The 22,338-nt window shown below is 39.6% G+C and overlaps 1 protein-coding gene across 12 annotated transcripts; it reads left to right on the top strand.

Annotated features, from left to right (window-relative positions):
* Window positions 1–174: 174 nt before the first annotated feature.
* On the top strand, window positions 175–13,403 carry STEAP1 (STEAP family member 1). Of its 12 annotated transcripts, XM_086858175.1 has the most exons (8): window positions 205–374; window positions 2,644–2,758; window positions 3,776–3,908; window positions 4,356–4,460; window positions 5,221–5,733; window positions 7,228–7,392; window positions 8,933–9,024; window positions 9,112–13,403. In XM_086858175.1, the coding sequence occupies exons 4-8, from the start codon at window positions 4,368–4,370 to the stop codon at window positions 9,188–9,190; spliced, it is 942 nt and encodes a 313-aa protein (XP_086714301.1). In that variant the 5' UTR covers window positions 205–374; window positions 2,644–2,758; window positions 3,776–3,908; window positions 4,356–4,367; the 3' UTR covers window positions 9,191–13,403. The 12 variants fall into 12 exon arrangements, with proteins under 12 accessions (XP_086714249.1, XP_086714238.1, XP_086714301.1 ...); XM_086858123.1 differs by having other exon boundaries at window positions 175–374; window positions 8,933–13,403; XM_086858172.1 differs by lacking the exon at window positions 3,776–3,908 and having other exon boundaries at window positions 224–374.
* Window positions 13,404–22,338: the final 8,935 nt, after the last annotated feature.

The following is a 22,338-nucleotide window of genomic DNA, read 5'->3' as shown; positions in this document are numbered from 1 at the left end:
ATCGCCAACACAGGTTAAAAAAAATAAATAAATTTAAAAAAAAAAAAATTACAGGTTCATGGTATTTGGGGGGGGGGGGGGGGGGGGTGGAAAGTGAGGACTGCTTGTATGAGAAGCAGGGATTAACAGGGCGTTTTGTCAGGTTAGGAGAGTGACACGTTTGGAGGAACCGGCAGGGAAGCGAGAACGGACTGAAAGGAGAGCAGAAGGGTTCCCGGGATCCGAAGGGCCCGGGGCCGCTGGCGGGCCCGGAGCGTGTCGTGACCGCACAGCGCCCGTCACAAGCGGCGGGGCTGCTGGCACAGCTCCGGCCGGTGGAGGCGAGGGGCGCCGGGGGAGAAGCGCACCTCTGCAGCGGGGCGGGGAGGGAGCAGGTGAATGCGCCCTTTGTCCGGCCGAGGGCCCAGCAGACCCACGGCCGGGCACTCCTCGGGCCGGCCGCTGGCGGAGGGGATTCCCCGAGGCCGCGCCGTCCCGCCGCCCTGCGCGGCTCGGGACGGGGCACGGCACTGCGGCTCGCTCCCGCCGGGCAGAGGGGAGCGGGATGGGCGAGGAAGGCGGGGCTGGGAGGGGAGGTGGAGGCTGCGGCGGGGCCCCACCGCCTCTCTCCTCAGAGACCGGCAGGCAGCTCGGCTGCTGTCCCGAGGCCGCGTTCCCCTGCGAGCGGCGCCGCCGGGCGCTGCCCCCCGCGGACAGAGCCGAGCCGGGGCTGCCGTCCCCCGCGGCGGGACCTGCGGCGGGAAGGAGAGGCCGGGCTGCCGGGCCGAGGTGAGTGAGCCCGCGGGCGGGCGGGAGCCGGTCGCGCCCGGAGCCGCCGGGAAGGTGTCCGTGTGCGCCCGCCCGGCCGGGCTGCGGCGGGTTCCGACTCGGGCCCCGCCCGCCACGCGGCCGGGCCGGGCCGGGCCGGGCCAGGCCGGGAACCCTCGGTGGGCTCGGGCTCCCTGAAGGGAAGTGCCCCGAGTTCGTTCTGGCCGAGGAGGAACGCTCTCCGGCTGCCACCCTTTGGGCTTGCATTCGGTTTTCCACCGAGCTCAGCAGAATTTTTGAAGAGCGGGGAAAGTTATGAGCTCGCGTGCCGAGTGCCTACAGCGTCCTGCACGATGCAGCGGGCACTTGGAAAACGAGACACTTTTGCCCAGCAGTTTCGTGCTGTAATTTTCCCATAGTGCCGAGAGAGAGGTGCAGGCACTGTCCCGCGCCTCTCTTCCAAAACCTCCTCGTTATTATCATAACCTGTTTATTTTACCCATTTTGCTTTTTACGTGGAGCCAGCCCTGAAACCCCTTACTCAGGAAAACCTCCCAGTGACTTGGGATGATGTTTGCCCGGGGTAATGTCTGCACGATGCGGATCCCTGATGGTTCAGCGTTACAATGAGCGTGCTGTCTCGGTACAAAATTCAGTAGCGTGTATTCACAGCGCTGGAAACTTGGCTTTCTGCAGCAGGATGCCCGCCTCCCTTGTTGACAGCTGCCTCCCAGAGCAGAAGGGATGTACACTGAGGATGGACATTAATATAACTGAGTTAGGTGACTAACTCTCTGTCTTGCAGGACTCCTAATTTTTCTTCAGATGTATTCTAAAAAGACATACAGTCTACATGACTTCTTTCTGGCAATTTATAAGACACTGAGTAGTGAATTGTAGGTGCTCTTCTTTTAGGGTTTTCAAAGGCTATTACTGTACTTTGTTACTGGGAAATAATTTTGTGTTAACTGGTATCAGAAGCTGCCACGATCCACTAACACAAGCGGGAGTCTTGAGAGGTTTGTTTGATCTCAGAGTGCAAAAAGGGCTCCAAGGGATTTCAGTTTAAATCGCAACAGCAATGCACCTTTATTTTAGTGCCAACAACAGGGGTTATGTGATAGATGAGAGGGAGAGAGAGAGGGGGATAAGTAGACAAAGTAGAAAGAAAAGAAGGGGGGTTATAGCTACCAATGGATGAGACAGGGTTGCTGGTGTCTTCTTCCATGGGGAGATCTCTCTCAGAAAGTAACTTAGAAAGTCACTTTTATAGTCTGCTTCAAAGCGAGGGGCAGTTGGCCAAGAGGTGGGGAAATTCATAGGCTATTTCGATGAGACCTGTTGCTCTGGGAAGCAGGTGTAAGGTACAGAACAGGCCGCTCTTCATGAGTCCCTGCTCACCAGCAGGAGCGAAGGCAGTGTACCGTGGCAGCACAGCAAGCACACCTGCAAAGAATCACTTGGCAAGCATCCATCTCAACCAGGTCAGAACCCCTGTACCAAGTCCCTTGGGGTCTTCAGGGTCTTAGTCTCTGTTCTTGCGATGGACATGAGGCAAATGAGGGAAACATGGAATATGATGGATGCTATGATACTTGAGTTTCCTTGCATGCAGTCGCATGGCTGAAACCCACAGTTCCCTGGATGAACGTGTTCATTCATTTGCACGCACTTTCTTCTTTCTTTCTGTCTTGTTTTCTGCTGCACAAACCTTTTAACGCTGTATTTAACATTGCATTAAACACCGTAACCCAAAAGAACCAATAAATCAGCTTTTAGGATCAGCAGCTGGCATTCTAGCTCAGGGGTTTTGTTCACATCATGGTATCATTTATCACATCCTCATCAATATGAACCTTTAACTGGAAACTAATAATGGACTCTTTGTTTCTAAAGTTTCTGAATGAAGAGTGATAGGAGCACAAGAACTGGATGAATCACGCTTTTCCATACAAAGCTTCCCAACTTAAATTATGCTTTTGGACCTCTAAGACAGTGTGGTAGCCAGAAGGTAGGCCTCAAAAACAATGACTGCCCTTCATATTATGAGTTCCTTAAAAATAGATGTGAAATTCACTGTATTTGTTATTGAGTTTTTTACAGGTAAGTTCACCCTACTAAGTTCTATTTGTAAACTATTCTTTGAATTGTAACAGCTAGAAGTAGAAGTCTACTTCTACTTCTTATGTAGAAGTAGAAATTCTAAAATCTGAGGCTTTATGAAAATACATGATACCCCAAAACATTGGTTAAAATCACCAGGGCTAGCCTTAGGAATGGGGGGAAAATAACTGAAGTGTGCCTTCATCAGTGCATGCTTTCTTGTGTGTAGGATATACAAAGGATAACCTTTTCCTACACCATTAGCCGGTGTAGGGAAGGGTTAACAGCCTGACCTTCAGACAGAACTCTTGTTGACCCTCCTCTGCAAAACTTGTCTGAAAGGTTGTGCTCAAAGGGAGAGCTGACTACTAGGAGGGAAAAATCCAAAGAGAAATACTACAGAAAAGAATACTTTAAAAAAGAATACTTCAGCTTCATTCAGTGCCTGGTGGCCTGGCAGAGAGCAAACCCTCATAACAGACAGTAAAGGACTGTAAGACTCATCCACTGAAGGAACCAGACACAGTAAAAGAAGAAAAATTGTCAAAAGTGTGATTTCTCCATATAATTTCCCAAAAGATTTATTGATATAAAAGAATCAGTAGTTAGAAAAAGTTAATATCTAGTAATTCAGCTGTTCAGTAGGAAGTACATGGAAGAGCCACCTAGTAATTTTCTCAAAGGTTGTCACAGAAAGTCACTCTGTGGTATGGCATTCTGAGCTTCCAGTAGAATGATGCCAGTGCCTCTCCTGCAGTGGGAAACAGTGTGGTGTACACCTGGGAAGTCCTTGTTGCAAGGTCCTTGCAGGCCCTGATTTTATGCTCTTCAAAATACTGTCTTTCCTACTATCCTAGGATTTTCTATCAATGCTCTTCCTTTTTTCTTCTTTTTCTGCCATCTGATTTTTTGTCATCCCTAATAGCTTAGAACCATTTCTGATGCTACTTGTGGTGATGAGTATTGCCAAAATACCTGGGATCAGCATGAGTGAAGCTCCAGTTTCTTGACAATCTTTAAGGGAGAATACACCTCTAAAGCCTCAGAATGACTGTCGGGTAGACCAAACCTAAACCCTAAAATATATTAGAAACAAAACATCTCCATGGGCTTCTTGCATCAGCAAGTCTCATGAACTTAAGATCCTTCTTCACAGCATTTTACATGTTTTTTTTCTGCAAGCTGTTTCAAACTAATTTTTTGTCATTTAAAAACTTGAATTAATGCATTATTTCCTCTGATGACAGGGATATTAGGCTTAAATATTATTTTTCACTAGTAATTTTGTTCTGTTGATTTATGCTCTCTCTTAGTCTCTTCTTTACCCAGAAAATAAACTGAGACTTTTCCATTCTCAGAAGACAGACTTTCTTTTCCCTAGTTGACTGTACCTTCTCCAGCAAATGTGTGGAGGACCAGGAAGAAAATAATTTGAGGGAAAATAGGCCTTAAAGTTCCAGTATGGTGTTTCAAAACCTGTTTCACATCCTGTGTTTGTTTTGCAGGGAGTTTCCACAATGGAGAAGAGGGAAGGTGGTAATTGTGCCATTGATCAGAATACAGGTCAGAACATCATGCCAAGAAGAAATACAGGAAATCTTAACTACTTGGTAATGTTTCTGTGAAAAAGCAGCTCATATGTCAGATAGAATATTGCAATCCTTGATTCAATTTTGTCCAGAGATGGTGTTACCATCACACTGGCATATCATGAATATTTCTGAAGTGTTATCACAATATTGACATGAAGATATAAAAAGATAAAGAACATCTCATTCAATTTAATCACAGTCCATAATAAAAAATAAACAAAGTTTGGAGCAGCTAAAAACTACATGAGGGTAGCTGCTAATTGTATCTTACCAGATGAGCAAAACTGCATAGAAATAATTTGGGATTTTTACACATGAATATAAAATTTATCTTCGGGGGAATCTTCATGATAGCAACATTGCACTCAGGAAGTCTTCCAACTCATGCAAAAAAAGTCCAGAAAAAAAATCCTTTAATCCTTTCTTTTGCATCATTAAGTCTATAGCTGAAATTTGACATTTGAAATCTATAACTTACATAATAAGCTGAAATGATGCTTCACATAATGTAATCCTTCCTTCCTTGCAGTGTAGTTATCTTCCTGGAATGAAAATCTATTTTAAAATCACTGCAGATAATGAAGAATGGGAAATCTACGCTCCAAGTGCCTTATTCAAGTGTTGACATTTCCAAGTTACCTTGTCTTTAATAGTGTATATGTTTTGTATATGGTTTCACTGTAGTAAGTCATAAAAGTCATGATGGCAAATACTGTCACTACCGAAGTTTTTAATCTTCTCTCGAACTCACTTTGTACTTCCTTTCTGTCCCTTCCAGAATGTGGATATGCAGGTTGCCAATCCATCAGAAGCAGCTGCACTTTTTGATTTACATCAAGCACACCATTTTGGTGAATTTGAACACTCTTCAGAACAGCACTGCAAGCAGGATCTGTTCCCTAAGTGGCACTTGCCAATGAAGATAGCATCTGTGATCTCATTATTAACATTTATTTACACGTCCATGAGAGATGTCATATATCCTTTTATAACCAGAAAGGAAAACGTTTTCTATAAAATTCCAATCCTTGTCATAAACAAAGTTTTACCAGTGACTTCAATTACCCTTTTAGCACTAGTATATTTACCAGGGATATTAGCTGCTGGTTTCCAGCTGTACTTTGGCACCAAGTATAAAAGGTTTCCCCAGTGGCTGGATAGATGGATGTTATCAAGGAAACAATTTGGACTTCTCAGTTTCTTCTTTGCTACACTGCACGCCTGCTATAGCCTGTGCTATCCAATGAGAAGATCATATAGATACAAGCTGCTGAACTGGGCATTCCAGCAGGTACGATAAGCACGCACACACCAACTCTTTTGTATTCAGAAAATCCTTGGTTTGATCATTCAGGCAAATCTGGATGGAGGAAAGCCATTTTCATTGCCTTTGTTTGGTTTGCAAGTACATTCACAGAGAGCACTGTTGAGGGATTGGGCAGGACCTAGTTGCAAAAGCATGTAATAGAGAGTCAAGAGTCATCACAGCTGTGCCAATGTATATTAAGCAAGTCCTTTTCTTAATTTGGGATTTTTTTTTTCCCATCTGTAAAATGCACAGAATTGTATATCAGAGGAACATTTAAGTCTTTGACACACTATTTAGTTTAGTGTAGCTTTATCTTTTCTGGACCAGTGAAATCTAGAAACAAACTGAGCGCTGAACACAACATTTTTAGACACCTTTGGAAACTGAATCAGCCAGCAGTGAAGGAGGGATGAGCTAAATTACAGTAATCTGTATTTGCTCAGACTAAATTTGTGAATACTGATGGCTCACATTTGGACTGATACACACTACCTGGTTTAAAAAGAGGATTTCAATGATGCTTCTAACTCAAGGGCAGTGGAGAGTTGGAGCTCTAGTTCCAGTGGGGCATGCAAAGCTCTCCTATGTCCTCTGTGACCAGAGAGTTCTTAGTGCTCACCTATTTCTTTGGGTGCCATAAGTAATACAGTATTAGGAATATTCCAATATAAAGTATAGATTGCAAATGTATGTTTTTATTACCCCTAAAGTCTTTATGATTAAAAATTATTAAAAGCACAGTATGATGATGTCAGTAGATCCTTAAGATTCTTGTAAGCAGTCAAATTACCTGTTCAAAACTCTGAAATCTGCCTTACTGGTAATCTAACTTGAATGGATTACTAGAAATTTCCTTGAGATTCCAGTCTTCAAGATGCAGAAATGATCATATTTGGGGCATATTTTGCCATGGTGATCACTAGCAGGATCAAAGTGCTGTTGCAAGTAGTTGTAAATAAGAGAAGCTTTGACAGCAGTTTAATAAAACCACAAATATACCAAGTTGTGGGGTTTTTTTAAAAACACAGAGGTAAACAACTATCCTGGCAGGATATTTTTATTAAGAAGGCCTGTTGAATTACTTCCCTGAAGTAGTGCTGTTAATATATTTCCTGTTGTTATAATCTCCCTGATATGGTATTTAGCCATAGGTGGGGTTTTTTCCTTGTCACAACCAAGGTTTATCCTTGCTGTGAAGGCAGGTTAAGAGGCCTCAGAATCAGGCTCTCCTGGGCCGTGACACTGATGAAGTCTAAATTCTTCTCTCTAGAAGCTCACCTTTGCTGTACAGATACTACAGCAGTTTGTATACAGATGTATACAGATACAAATAGCAGTTTGATTCAAAGATATTCAAACCAAAATACTCTTTTTCTTTGCTTATTTAATTAATATTATGGTGAAAATAGTGAAATTATATTTAACACAAACAGCCAAATGTTCCAGTCTGTAATTTTTATGGTGTTCTTTTGGCAGGTCAAACAAAAAAAGGAAAATGCCTGGATTGAACATGATGTTTGGAGAATGGAGATTTATGTGTCTCTAGGAATTCTGGGACTTGCTTTGCTGGCTCTGTTGGCAATAACATCAATTCCATCCGTCAGTCACTCTTTGACCTGGAGAGAGTTCCACTACATTCAGGTGCGCATGAACGTCATTACTGCACGTTGTTAGTCCCATTTGTAGAACTGTGTGTTATCAGCTAAGACCATTAGGAGTTAGAAATACGAAGCACAGAGTTAGTGAAACCAATCGAAAAGTTTGTTCTGTACTCTTTGTTAACTGATTTGTGAGAAATGCTCTTTTCATTTCTCTTTTGTCAGGAGAACAGGCTGTGTGTTCAGTGTATAAAATGGGAATACAACTATACCACTTTTTTTTCTCCTCCTGACTTTGTGACCAGCAGCAGTTGTCCCTTTGAGACCTTTTCTTAGCTCTGGTGCTGAAGTCATCTTCTAGGTATCTTATCTCTCCGGAATGTCCCGCGTCCTGCCAAATTTGGAGCAGGTGGCATTGAACCAGTCAATTGCTCTTCCCGTATGACACAGTGTATTCTGAAACAGACATCTTAGAACAGATGCTGGATAATCAAATCCAGCCAGTCTCAAGTTTGCTCTAGCTGTGCTTTTTTCCTTAACCCAGGCATATGGGTTACTCTCGATTCTCTTATATCAATATGCAGTAATTCTGCTGACATCAGTATGGTCACACTAGACTTAAGTAAGTGTTGGATCAAACACTCCTCGAACATCAAAATCTGAAAATTCAATAAGTACCTGGCATTTGAAGATTTGACTTATATTTTAAAAGCAGATCTGAAGTGTATAATCACCAATTCCTGATCTGATATTGTACACACTATCAAGTCCATCATTTGTAAAATAAGTGTACAGAGAATATGGACAAGTCAGGAGGAACTCTCCAAAGGCATGACTACTTTCACTATTGAAAGACTGATTGCTATGGTGAAGAAACCCAGAAGAGTAATACTTCTGTGTTGGACTTACTTTATAAATAAATAACCTTATTGCTTAAAAATCATGTTCTGTACATTCAGCAGTTGGAAAGACAGTGTTCAGCTTCACTGATGAGTACAAGATTATTTAGTGACAAGAAACTTAAAATTACGAGTAAATTTTCTTTACTCCTGAATTTTGTAGACAAGCTAAGCCAAATTTATCACGGAGTGAAATGAAAGACTGGAGTTTCCTGTAGTCGGGCATTGCTTTTTCCACAGTACTACCAGTGCTTGTGATCTTAATTTAGCTTAAAATTTTCCTTTGCAAATAATCAATTAATCCCTTAATGTATCTGGTTTTGAGCTCATAATGATTCATCACAGAGTTAGAGTAATTTAGTATACAGATGGCATCTGTAAATTGAGATATTCAGGATTGAGCACGTTTCAGGAATAATCTGCAATCTCTTCCGTATTTTAGCTAAATATCATAGCAATACTTGAAAAATGTGCCTCATCCATTTTCTTTTACAGTGGCATAAAGGAGTACAGTTGCAGTCTTGGCTTACAGTTCTTACCTTTTAGTTGAAAGCCAATGGTTGCTTTCCTTTGACTTGAGCATGTTGGTCAAGGCCCATCCAGATTTCTGTATTTGCTTAATAGAGTACTTTTTTTGCCAGTTTGGGAAAATTAAATAGCTTGCTATTTTCTTTCTCTTTTCAGAGCAAGATGGGATATTTAGCCCTGCTGCTATGCACTGTTCATGCACTGGTGTTTGCTTGGAATAAGTGGGTTGATGCTAACCAATTCATCTGGTATACGCCGCCGTCATTTATGGTTGCAGTTTTTCTTCCTATTGTAGTTCTGCTTTGTAAATGCATACTGCTCCTTCCATGTTTTAGGAAGAAGATAAGAAAAATCAGAAGTGGTTGGGAAGCTAAGACACAAGTCAATCGAACTAGCATAACTTCCAGACTGTAGATCAGATATGGACATTTCCTGTCTATGTATGTAAATATGCTCAAGGCCATGATATTTTCACTCATGAGCTCTGTTTTCACATTTGCTATAGATGTTTCTTTCTCACTTTTCTTTTTGACTTCAGCAGTATGAGATGCTTGATGCAATTTTGTCATTTTCAAGGACAGAAAACAAAAACATTCATTTTATACTTTATTCAGTGTTCTGGTGTTTCATGATTTCTTTCTTCTGCCTCACTGCTTTTAAAATCCAAGTGTTTCATTTTCTCAATCCCAGTTCTTTTGTATGCAAAAGAAAACATAAATAATTTCTCCAGGTGACCACAGAATTTAAAAAAATTATTGCACCGCAGAGCCCAGGAATGCTTTCTGCTTCACACAACCATGTGTGTACCTTCATTTAATCTCAGAATTATAATGGGACAAAAACTAGAGTATCATCCCATTGCTTCTTAGCATCTGCAGCCTGTGTTTCACTCTGCAGAATGGGGACCTTGGCATATGAGCCAGACAGAAACTGTGTATTCCTGCCAGGTTTTGAATGTACACAAGTGGGCAAGCAGAACTACAGGGATCTTTACGAAGTAAATATCTCCTGAGGCTTGGGCACAGTCTAAAAAAAGAGTTTTTAGACTCAGATCTCCGTTTTATCCAGGACTAGGTGTGTCTCTGTTTACTTGAAACGATAAAACATTTCCCATTTTTTATTCCATGAACACATTCTTTTGTTTCTGATGCTGGAAATTTTCCATGCTTTTGACCTAAGCCTGCAGCCCTTGACATGTGCTAAAGTTTATTTGCACAAATTATTCCAGTGGGATAACTCCATCAGGTAAATGTGTTATTTTGTTTACTCTAGGGCTAGCACAATTGTGTGACTGGAAGAAAAACATTAAAAATAGACATTTGAATCTTGCTATTGATTTGGTGAGATTCTCATGTTAAATGGTTTCTAAGTGCATTTGCTTTTACAGAAATTTTCCTAATATCTTTAATATGCTCCTTAAATCCTACTTTCCTTGTATTGCATAGGTCTGGTTGAAAGTTGTAAATGAATAATTCATTTGTTAGTATCAGTTTTGAAATATGTTATTCAGTAGTAAATATTTTCACCCAACATTTCTGCCAATCTGCCTGCAGAAGTTGACTGGGACATGGACTGTTGATGCCACCTATTTCTGGAATCCTCTGAATGAGAGCTGTAATTGGTAATGGCTCTGGTATTAAAACAGGAAAACAACATATGCCTAAAAAAAATACATGACGCTAATGAATCTGTTGTCCCTTTCTGGACTTTTGCACGGAGCATAAATAAATAAGCAGAAAAATTAAATAGCTACAGGGATATTACATTTTGTATTTTCCTGGTTGTTAACATTTAATTATTGCAACTTAAAAGTTGGCCTTTTTTAAATTTGCACATATAATACTGTGAAAGTAACTGGGGACATGGTGGCCTGTATAATATAGGTTGAAATCTGTGGCATTATGTATCAAACCAGTAATACATGGCAGAGGCCAGTACCCTTTAATACAGGAAGCTGGACTGCAATGTTAATCTAAGTTTCTAACAGAGCAGGAAAAGTATGGTGCTCAATGTATTTGCATTTATATTTTTATGAATGAAATAAATCTTTTTTAAGTTTAAGCTCTATGCACTTGTTACAGATAGTAACAAGTAGTAGGTAGTGCAAGATAGCATACTTCATTCATTTCAACCAGTTAATATGGTTCGAATTTATAACATAAATTACAGGGGAAAATCAATTTCAAGATCATCACATACTACCCAAACTGACCTTTTACACTCATCATTCAGCTGGGGACATTAAGCACACTTCAGACTTTTCTCTCTAGCATTGCCCAGAGGCAAACTCAGAAGTGTCTTCTTAAATATGAAATTTACATACATTCTACAAAAGCTATTAAAAAAAACCACACATGACATCGAAACTTTAAGCATATTTTTCCCTATTGACTGTTTCAAGTAGGAGCCAAGCTTTCTGTGTCACATCTAGCCCTTTCTCTAGAAGCTACCACTGGATGCTTATAGCCAGAACTTGAGACTTCATATTGAGTCTCTTCCCTACTTTGTAAGTCTTTTGCCAACTACATATCAGTAACTCATTTCCCAGTCTGTAGGCTGCTCAGGGAAGTGGTTGACTCACTATCCCTGGGGGTATTTAAAATACACATAGATGTGGTGCTTAGGGACATGTTCTAGTGGTAGGCTTGGCAGTGTTAGATTCATAGTTGGACTTAACATAAATGATACTATGATTTGTTCTTCAGGAATCCAGATACAACAGTGAGGGAGATCTATATAGGGCTAAGAAGAAAATGCCATTGACAGTATTTATTTTCTCCATTTGTAGCAGACATGATTTAGTTCAATACTGATGAAACTTTTAATCTATGTTTATGTACCTGTTTCAAAATTCAGTATATTAATAGGCCTATATATTATTGTAATACATTAATTGAATGTGTGTGCACATTTTAGGCACTTATTTGTATAACACTAATTAGTTTTATAAAACTGTGCATCATTAAATGCTTCAATGTATGCTGTATCTGCCATTGTGTCATATACATCCAATGTCAAAGGGTAAAAAGGCACACTATACTCTAGAAGAGCTGGTGATATAAACAGTCATGGGGAACCATTTTCTTCTTGCTAGTGAAGAGCCTGGAACCTCCAAAGGAAAGAAAACAAAGATGTAAAAGCAAAATGAACACTTTCATAGCATAATGAAATTGCATTTTTCTTGGTGGAACCTTTAACTGTATGTAATAGCATCCAGAGGTTTTGTGAGAAGGAAAGAAGGCTTTGGAGGGATACCCAAGATCCCTGGAAATACTGATCAAAGAACAAGAAAAGTTCAAGAATAGCAAGGGCATTGAGGAAATGCATGTATGGGCATATTTTTGTGTAGGAATCCATCATTCTAGAGGCAATGGCTTTAAAATGTCTCTACAAGGCCTGAAAAGTACTTCTTTTCTGTTGTTACATGTCTCCAATGTATTTGAGAGACACAGAATTGAAACTTTGGAGATACTAATTCCTAAAGGGGCCTGAGGAATTTTATTCCAAATTCATTTGGAGAGGTCTCATCCAGAATACTTTGACCGAGAAGTGATAGTTCATTGTTCAGGAAGCTAGAGCCAGGGCTGTGTTGGCTATTGTGTAATGCAAATTTCTGTTCACAGCAGCATTTACTGTAAGCAGTCCCTCCCTTTGGCCACTCTTCTCTGTTCTCTCAGTGCTGAAGTCTTGAAAGATGTGAGGTTCATCAGAGTGGGGCATTGGATCCAGTTGAAAAGTAATGCAGAGAGAAGAATGATTGAGCCAGATCCACTCATGTGTCTGATTGAGCTGACAGCCGTGCACATATGTCAGTAGGAAGGACAGGAAGAGGAATGGTGTAAACAGGCAGTTTAACTTAAACCAGCCCTAAATGAAAGGTTCCAAGCGCTCCTAAAAGTTAAAACTTAAATTATTTCATCCTATTTCAGTAGCAAGAATGTTCCCTTGCTTCACTTTTTTTGTCATGTTCTTAATTTTCCATGAATCAGTGGGCAAAAATGTGTTCTAGAAATTGTCATCAAAACCTGTATGACCTCTACTTGACTGTGGGCTTTGTGGTTTCATTTGGACAGATGATGATCTCACATCTCCTCTTATTTCCTACACCCATAGTTTCTAGTACTGTCCCTTAACCATTTTTTAAATTCAAAATAATTTATTTTAAACTTAATTTTTTTAAATGGCATGAAAGGAATAATTCAAAACAAAACAAAAAGACCAATTTTTGAAAACACACTGGATCCACTTCTGAAGAATGTAATCTGCTGTAGTTGCTGTAAATGTCTGGCCATGGTTGATCATTGCCACTGATGTTTTTTCAGTAATGCCAGAGTTTCATCATCCCATGAGTATATTCTGTTGCTGATGGCAAAATTATTTTCTTGTTATTTCTTTTATTAAAACAAGTCTCAATTCAATTGCACCAGGGTTCAGTTTTTGCATAATTTTTTGAACTTTTCTGTAGATTAAATTTAACATTTGAATGGGTGAAATGAGGCTAATTTATTAAGTAGGCATAAGTTTTCAGAGTTTTTCAGCTGAAGATACATAAAACCAATTCACAAACCAAACTCTAAAAACATAAAAAATGCCACAGCTTCTTTCAATAAAGATGATACAACAGAAATTTGCGTTGTTTCCTATTTTTTCTTTTTATGTATATTTCATCTTCATAGCATGAAAGTATATTACTGAGATAAATATGCTATGTCTTTGACTTGGTTAAAGATGTGTAGTCTCTGTGGGACTTGCAGAATACTACCACTGCTACTGATGGAAGTATTTGGTTGGTAAACTTCATGGTTTTGGGCTCGCTACTAAAAAAGAAGTGAGGCAAAAGTGGAGATTTTTAAACTGGATGGTCAAATTTGTAGTTTGCAGTCATGTACAGTCCTTATATACATGCTTACAAATTATTGTTGAATGTACTCAACTGAAAAAGAATTTTCCACCTGAATATCTCCATTACTTGGAATGCTGAGAAGTATCTTATTGCTGGACTTACAGGAATGGCCATATAATCCACCTCTAATTGTTTCTGCTTTATTTTTTCAGTCCAGTGACTCATATATAAAAATGAATGGCACTTCTGTCTTGCCTGTACCTGTGCATGTACCAGAATAACTTCTGAACAGTGCATCTCATTCATTCAATAATATTCTAAATATATAGCAGGAAATCCTTAAAAAGAAAATAAACAGGAAACTGGAACTGGAAAAAAACAAGTTGCTTTCAGAGCTCCTCAAGTATCTCTGCAACTTTAGTTTAGAAATCTAACAGTTGTTAGATGTCACCCATAATTAAAATAATGATGGCAATCCCCCTTCTAATTTCAATAGACTTTGTACATCTTTATTTATTCACATAATTTTTCCACATCTTTATTTATTCCCTGATAATTAATGACAGACCAAAGTGTATTCTGAGACAGTGAAGATATGCAAAGAGGCATCAACATGGAAGTAGAAGGAACAGGACAACTGGAGATTTGTGAAAAAGAGGAAAGGACACATTGCAAGCACTCGGATTTTCTTATGAAAGAGTAAAGGAGCCCAATGGATGTTAAAGGATAAAAATAAGTATGTAGAGGATACTGACTGAGAACAGTGAGCATCATTAAGTTAGGAGGGAATAGAAATCCTTAGTAAGAGAGATGGGTAAATGGAGGACAACAATGACTGGTGGGAAAGTCTGAAGACACTGAAGTGAATCCTTGAAATAGAGGGGATTGGGAGGGTTGGTTATCCACATGGACCTGGGAAATGGAATGAATAAATACAAAGGGCCCAGGTATGTGTAGAGTTTGACCTGCAGAACCTATTAAGTTGCAATCATTTCTCCAACCCTGAAATACCATTTGATGCATTTCTGGGGAAATCTGTTCAAAATCTGCTGATACAAATGAAAACCAGTGAGGTTTTAAGTGGGTCAGTGACAAACCATTTCTGAAGTTTGGGGACCAAGTCATAGGTGCTCTACTTTTCATAATGATATATATATAAACTGAGTTAGTTTCAAATAACAGCAGAGGTTGCTGTTTTATCTCCTGGTAAAGTGTACATTGGTGCTAAACAAAGGAAAACTCTCATGTAAGACACAATGAAACTAAAGCACTCTTAAAAATTACTTATGCAAAATAAGGAATCAACTGAAACCAGATTTAGATGGTGCATTACACTATATTCAGAATATTCTTAAGAACTTTAGTTTTATCTTTGTACTGATACCACTAGTCTACTTCAAGTATTAAATCATTTAGTTCTTGCAGAGGCAAAATTCCCAGTGAAATCAATGGGACTTTTACTTAGCTATTTAGAGTAAGATTTGTCCCCTACAGTCACTGAAATACTTCGTATCTTCGTTGTCTTTGATGCAATTACCAATAACTTGTTCACCTCCTCTAGTGTTTGGGATAGACTCTATCCTGCCATGTACCTTCCATCAAGGCAGCTTTTATCACGTGAACTATTTTTATCATGTTACCATTTTTTATTATCAGCCTCCCCTGAAACACTCCATATCACAACACAGCAGCTGAGCCATGCAATGTCACAAAGTTTTATTCAGCCCTGTTTAACATACTTTCTCAGTTATTCCTTAGCACCTCTGCCCTGGTTACAGAGAAGGGGCTTGGTGGCCTTGCTCAGTGGTTTATTCTATACCACAAACATCATTGCTGGGAGCTGGTTTCAGCAGGAAAAGTTGGGGTGCTGGAACCAGGGATGCACCTGGCTTGCCCCAGCAGAGGGGCTGTCACCATTAACCCTGCAGACCTCGTCCCTCTGCCACTCAGACTACCCTTCCTGTTTTCTCTGGACCACAACCATGGACCTGTGGTGCTGATGGGACACCTGTGAAGTGCAAATGAGCCAGGAGGCCAGGCAGCATGGAGTCAGAACTATGGGAAGCTTCAGCCATCTTGGGGTTTTGTTCCTGGTGGTAAATACCCCTTTGTGGGTAAAATATCTTCTCTTTTGCATACTTTTGTTGTTAATAAGAACTGCTGTTGTTATGGTGCATTTCTTATTCCATTGCTTTGCTCTTTTAATAAATTGCTATTTCAATGCATATTCTATGTTTTATTGTCCCTCCCTTACCAGAAGGGGCAGGGGAAAGGGAGTGGCATATTTGGAGTGTAGTTCCCTGCACCAGCACAACATCCCTGGAAGCTCTTCCACATAATTGAGTTCTAACCTTTCTGACACCAAAGTGCTAAAAACATAAGGGAAAATTGGTGGTGGGGAATGCTAATGGTGAGGAAGAAAAAATTATGTACATAGGGTAAATAGGAATGAGATACACTTAGCTACTAGAATGAGGTGAGGGTGAGTGAATGAAGCAGGGGGAAACTGTGAGCCTACAGAAAGTTTGGGAGATGGAAGGGGGATATAATTTAATTATAATTTAATGCCCTCCTTCCCTCAGTTTTCACATTCTATTCCAACCTTATCCTCCTTGATGCCTCTCCCCACCTTAGATCCCTCTCTAAACATCCCACAGTAAGCCTTGCACATTCTTACAGTATCCCTAAAATAGCCAATAATAATTTTCAGATAATTATTTTTCCCTAGCATATCAAGTCTCACATCTCTTTGAAAAAACACTCCTTCAGTTCACAATGCATTCAGGGGAAACAGTTTCCTCCTCTGATGACCCTGGCAGTTTTCACCCCCGTGACAATGATCTGGTCATTCCCCTTGGATAGTCTTGGCAGTAGGCAATTAGCTTCTTTTTCATTGATCAGCTAGCTGGGCTTCCTTCACCTGTCATTGCTTCGCTGAGCCTGTTGGGTCTTCGTTTTTGCCACAATTGCCTTTGATAATTTAATCAAATTTAATCAAAATTTAAGCAATACAGAGAAGTGCTTCTCACATGAGCAGAGTGTGGAACAGCTGCATTACAGGAAGAGACTAAAAAGGTGGGGGAGCTCTTCAAATGAAAGGGGAGAAGGTAGAAGGGGATTAAATAAAGATTTACAAAATATTGAAGCCAGTGGGCAAGATAAGCACAGAACTGTTTTTAACCAAATCTACCTTACCAGGAATAGAGGGGATTCAATAGAAATAGTACTAGATCAGTTTACAACTTATTAAGAATGTGCATCTTTTGCAGTGAACAAATTCTGGACCTTGCTGCCACAGAGGGCTGTGGAGGCAAACAGAATCAGCAGGTTCAAAAGGAGGTTAGACAAACCCAGAAACAACAGCCCCTAAAGCAATACCAAAAGGGCTTTGTAGGTATGTAGCCTATGACATCACTAGGGTAAATATGGATTTGGGAGGAGAGTACAAAATACAGTGCCCAAAATTGCACACTCTCCTTAAACAGCATTTTGTTTTGCTGCTCTTAAACATGTATTAGTGGGTTAGGTAGGCTATTGGTCTGATCAAATATGGTTTCTAATGTTCCCTTACAGCAACAGTAAATTATTCAGACTAATACATTCCTATAAGTTACATGGCTGGAAAACAAATATGTTAGGAATGACCAATTCTAAATAAAAAGCTATTGCTTTGATAGTGAAAAATTACTTAACTCTTAGGATCTGTAGCAATTCGTTGGTCTCAGTTCATATCTGTGGAATTAACTACATAATTCTTGATAGGACTGGGAATTCAATTAGTATTTAATTACTCTATAAACATACAGATTTTCCTTTTACAGTGCTAAGTTGCTACTGAATTATGGCTTCATTTTTGTTTGTCAGGAAATATTTTACAGAGCCAGTACAATCCTATTCAGTGAAAAAAAATATTCAGAATCAATCAACTGAAGACCTAATCCATGACAACGTACATGTAATAATGAGATTACAAATACTTTACGTATTAAATATTCTTTACATTTTAACCACCATAATGATATATAATACACAGTGTAGTACCACACCAGTATAGACTGGGGACTGACATGTTGAAAAGCATCTCTGAAGAAAAGGACCTGGGGGTCCTGGTGGACAATGAGCTGTCATGAACCAGCCCTTGTAGCCTTGCAGACCAATGGTATCCTGGGGTGCATTAAGAAGAGCAGTTCCAGCATTTCCAGGGAGGTGATCCTGCCCCTCTACTCAGCCCTTGTGAGGCCACATCTGGAGTGCTGTGTCCAGTTCTGGACTTACCAGAACGAGGAAGAAATGGAGCTCCTGGGGTGGGTCCAGCAGAGGAGAACGAAGATGACTGGGGCACAAGAGCATCTCTCTTAAAAGGAAAGCCTGGGGGAACTGAGTCTGTTCAGCCTTGAAAAGAGGCAGCTGAGAGGGGACCTCACCAGTGTTCACCCAATCTGAAGGGAGAGGGTCAAGAGGATGGACCAGGCTCTTCTCAGTGGTGCCAAGCAATAGGACAAGAGGCATTGAGAGAAACCAGTGCACAGGCAGTTTCATATGAATATGAGGAAGAACTTCTTAACTGTGCAGGTGACTGAGCACTGGAACAGATTGTCCAGAGAGGGTGTGGAGTCCCTCACTGGAGATATTAAAGAACCATCTGGACACAATCCCATGCCAAGTGTTCTAGGATAATCCTGCATGGGTAGGGTGGTTGGGCCAGACGACCCACTGTGATCACTTCCAACCTCAAACATTCTATAATCTTGATTTTCACTTCTCTTCTGCTCTCAAGAAAAATCTGTGGTCTTCATCTTTCTGAAGGAAATTTGAAATCAGAGAGCTAAAAAAGTAAAACACATTAGTCTTAGGCTGTCAAAGGTGGCCAAGACACAACTCAGCCTATACTTTCTACTCAGCTACTGTGTCTTGTGGCCAAGACACAATCCAACCTATGCTTTCCTCAGCTACTTTAGTATTCAGGCAAGTATCAGTGTCATTTGAGTAAGTTTTTCAGTTTTGCAATATCCACACTTCACTAGGAAGGAGGGTATGTCTGTTGTTGGTTAAGAAGTTAACTGACTGAAAGCTTTGGTCTGGATGCAATTTTTGCATTAGAAAAATAATATATTTTTCCCCTGACTTTGGGTCCAATAATTATTGCAGGCATAAGGTCACACTTTTAGAACCTACTGTCTATTTTTGTATTTTGTAGATACCTTTTAAGATAAGCAGGCACAAATGAGGAAAAAAAAAAATCTGACCTTCTGTTACTTACACCACAAAGCAAATGTTGTTTCAAGTGGAAAGGTCACACATGACTTTGTTCTCCACGTGAATCCAAGAACAAAGGTCCTGAAACCCCTCAACTGGGCATCACAATAGCTATGGAAAACCATAGTCAGAGAAATCTAGGAAAGATTTCCTTCCTTCCTTCAACTTCTTTCTGGTAAATAAAATTAATCAGATAGATCATAAAATCTGAAATATTCCTCACTGGTTTTTTACTTGGATTGCCTTAGAAATAGAAGTGCATACCTGGATTTTATTTTTTTTTCTCGTGTGGGGGAAAGAGGAGGGGAAAGAGTAGTCCTCTACTTTAGGTGAATCACCCTTATTTTGTAATTTCTCTTGGGAAGAAAGAGATACCTTGTCTTGTTCCACATGACTTGCCAGTATTTCTCAACTATAGTTTATTAAATGTGCTCTAGAAAGGCATTTATCCTCTTTCCTTCATTCCTTCTCTTTTTTTTTCTCTCTTTTTTTTTCTTTTCCTTTTTCTTTACTATATTCTCTCTTTCTCAAAGGAGTTTCTAAATGGTTTTAGTTTTTTCGGTTTGTGCTTCTTTCCTTTCTTTTGATAGTGATACCTGGACAATTACTGAAAAGGGGACATCACAAATTGATGAAATCCAACAAGAGAAGGAAGAGACTTTGGTTGAAGAGTTTACCATTTATTTTTGTTCTTTTAATTGGTAGTAAGGTGGTGGCATTTTTAATAATCTATTTATTTCAACAAAATCCCCGCTTTTTCTCAAGTAAACAATAACCTCTCTCTCAGATCCATTTCATCCTTACAAAGAATGGGCAAGAAGTATAAGTTTTATTTTTAGAGTAATTGCAGGCTGCCATAAGAAAAAAATGGTCTAAACGTTCCTGGCTGGGAAACATTGTATTTTTCTGCTAGGTTATAAAATTAGCTGTGTGAGCATAGTATGCCAAAAGATTATTCTATTTGATTCTGTTGCCCTGATAGGAAGCAAAATTTTATGTGTTTGTTTTCACTCTCTTGCCACAAGGAAATCCCCAGGGCTTTGCTTTCCTATTGCCAAGAGGAAGAACCAGAATACCTGTTCCATTTGCCATTTGGAAAGTCCTTTGTTATGTTCTATTCCATAAAGGAAGAAATAATAATGCTTCCCTGGACTTTGCTAAAATAAAAAAAAAAAAAACCTGCTAAGATAAAATAATCTCCTACTTTAACAGATTGTTTAAGGTAGTAATTTAACAGGGTGTCTGAGATGTATACTGACCATAGATCTTGGTACATAATATGTGAGAACTGTAACTATCCAATTTCATCCTCTTACTACAGACACATAGTCCAATTTTCCTGAGAGCTTAAGTATATAAAAGGTATTTATATACCCTTGCTCTCATGCTAATTTCCATGCAAAACAGGGCCCTCTAAGCTTTTCCTGTTTGAACAGATCAGTTGCAAAGCAATGGAAGGAAGGCTGTGGTTGTTTTAGTCCCAAATTCAAAGAAGAATTTTCAAACTGCAAAACCTCAAAGAGGTAGAAGGAAAACATAAGAACAAATTAAATCCATCATACTGCCTTGATTTTAATTTTTAAATGTACTAGATACCAAGTTAGTGGTGTCTGTTCAACAGCCTGGTAAATGACCATGTCTCAAGAGTTCCCTCATTTACCCCTGTGCCAAAGGCTGAAGACAGATAGGTTTGCAGATAGCAAGAGGAGAAACAACTGGAGAAAAAATTAACAGTAGAGGAGAAATAACACTGAATGATATCCATGGGGTTGTGGGTCAGGAATGAAGGACCAGGGTCAGAGCCGATATACCCTACATAGTGCAGGCTGGAGGACAGAATCTGTGATGTTTTCTGATGAAAATGTAGCTAGAGAGCACTCACAAGGCCAAACAGCTGCTCAAGAAACGGGGAACAAACCATGCACTGTTAATCATATACCCATGTAAGAAAAAAGCTCCCTAATTTTTAAAAGAATCAACATGGATCTAATGATCACCTCCTAAAGGCCGGCGTCTTCAGTTCAAGACTTTATGCTGCAATAATAATGTTTAAAAAAATCCCGCAGGATAGCAATGACAACCATTCCAATTTGCAGCCTTCTTATTAAGGCTTTAATTCAAATAAATTAAGAAATACAAGAAATATAAGACTGTGACTGCTCTGATTTTGTTTAATACATTGTCATTTTGAGGCACATGACTCAAGTGCCCATTGTCATGTAAATATTTTTCTGGTAACAGGAGTCACATAATGTAGAACATAAAGAGAATCAGCCACAAATAATGCAGGAAAGAACATTCTGCTTTTTTTGTTTCGAGGTATTTGTTGACTGGACTAAAATTTTTGAGCTCATACTGTTGTACCTGTACTGGCTATGAAAAAACAAGTCTGTGATAACAACTTTTCAATCAATAGAAAGGGAGAATATTAGAACAAGAAAATGAAGAGCTGGAGTGCCAGTTCTCACCATGGAAAGCAACAGTTCAGTTCTGAGTGGTCTGTCAATGGATTCGCCTTTTCGTTTTGTGTGGAGTAGCAACTCAGTCCTCAGTGTCTGGGAGCTGAAAATGCAGTTTGGAAAAGCAAGTAATACAATTTCCATGCACCTGTTTACTAAATAAAAAACACTTTAAAATATATATGTTTTCAACATCAAGAAAATGATTTTTTTAATAATTGGGGAGGGGAATTAATGGATTCTGAACTACAACAGAAAAGTGTCACAGTCATCTTTTCAAATTCTACAGCATGGTTGTCATGATTATATATGGAAACAAATGTTTGTATTAATTGCATGGTTAATCTTGCTGAAGTCCTTGGTTAATACATTACAGAAACAAGTCAGCCTGCACACACAAAAGATTAAAACTGTTACTTTCAGTGTCATCATATGGCTTCTTTTCAATCACCTGTGCATTCATTTGTTCTTACTGCAACATGAGAGACATTTTCATGCAAGCTGGTCAGTTTGAAATGCATTAAAAACAAAGAATTGAGGATTATATCTTGTTACATACACAGCATAGCTTAATGCAAGGTAGAATTTTTTTAGGTAAGTCAGATGATGTTAAAATAAGAAGCTATTCTTTTTCAGGGAAAAGTTCCATTTGTCTTCAGCTGGAAATTCCCATGTAGAACAAGACAGAATTCAGATCTTGAGGTTCAGCTTTCCTTGTATATGTCTGAACCACATATTTCTCATTTTAAGCAACACTGAAATTGGAGCACAACTCCCATCTACACAGAGTATACTGGGTACACAGGAAACATGGGGAGTGACCACTAACCAAACCTGGGAAGCTGTTCTGGGCTGCAGGGACACCCAACACCCTCTTAGAATTAATTTTTCATGAGAAAGGCGGTGAAAAGCAGGAATAAGTTGCCCAGAGAGGTGGTGGGTGTCCCATCATTGGAAACATTCAGTCAGGGTGAACAGAGATCTGAAAAAACAGATCTAGTGGA

Source organism: Cyanistes caeruleus, chromosome 1 (assembly GCF_971803275.1).
Source record: "Cyanistes caeruleus chromosome 1, bCyaCae1.hap1.1, whole genome shotgun sequence".
Taxonomy (NCBI): Eukaryota; Metazoa; Chordata; class Aves; order Passeriformes; family Paridae; genus Cyanistes; species Cyanistes caeruleus.
Note: the sequence above shows the minus strand (reverse complement) of the source record. Positions and strands in the feature narration are given on the sequence as shown.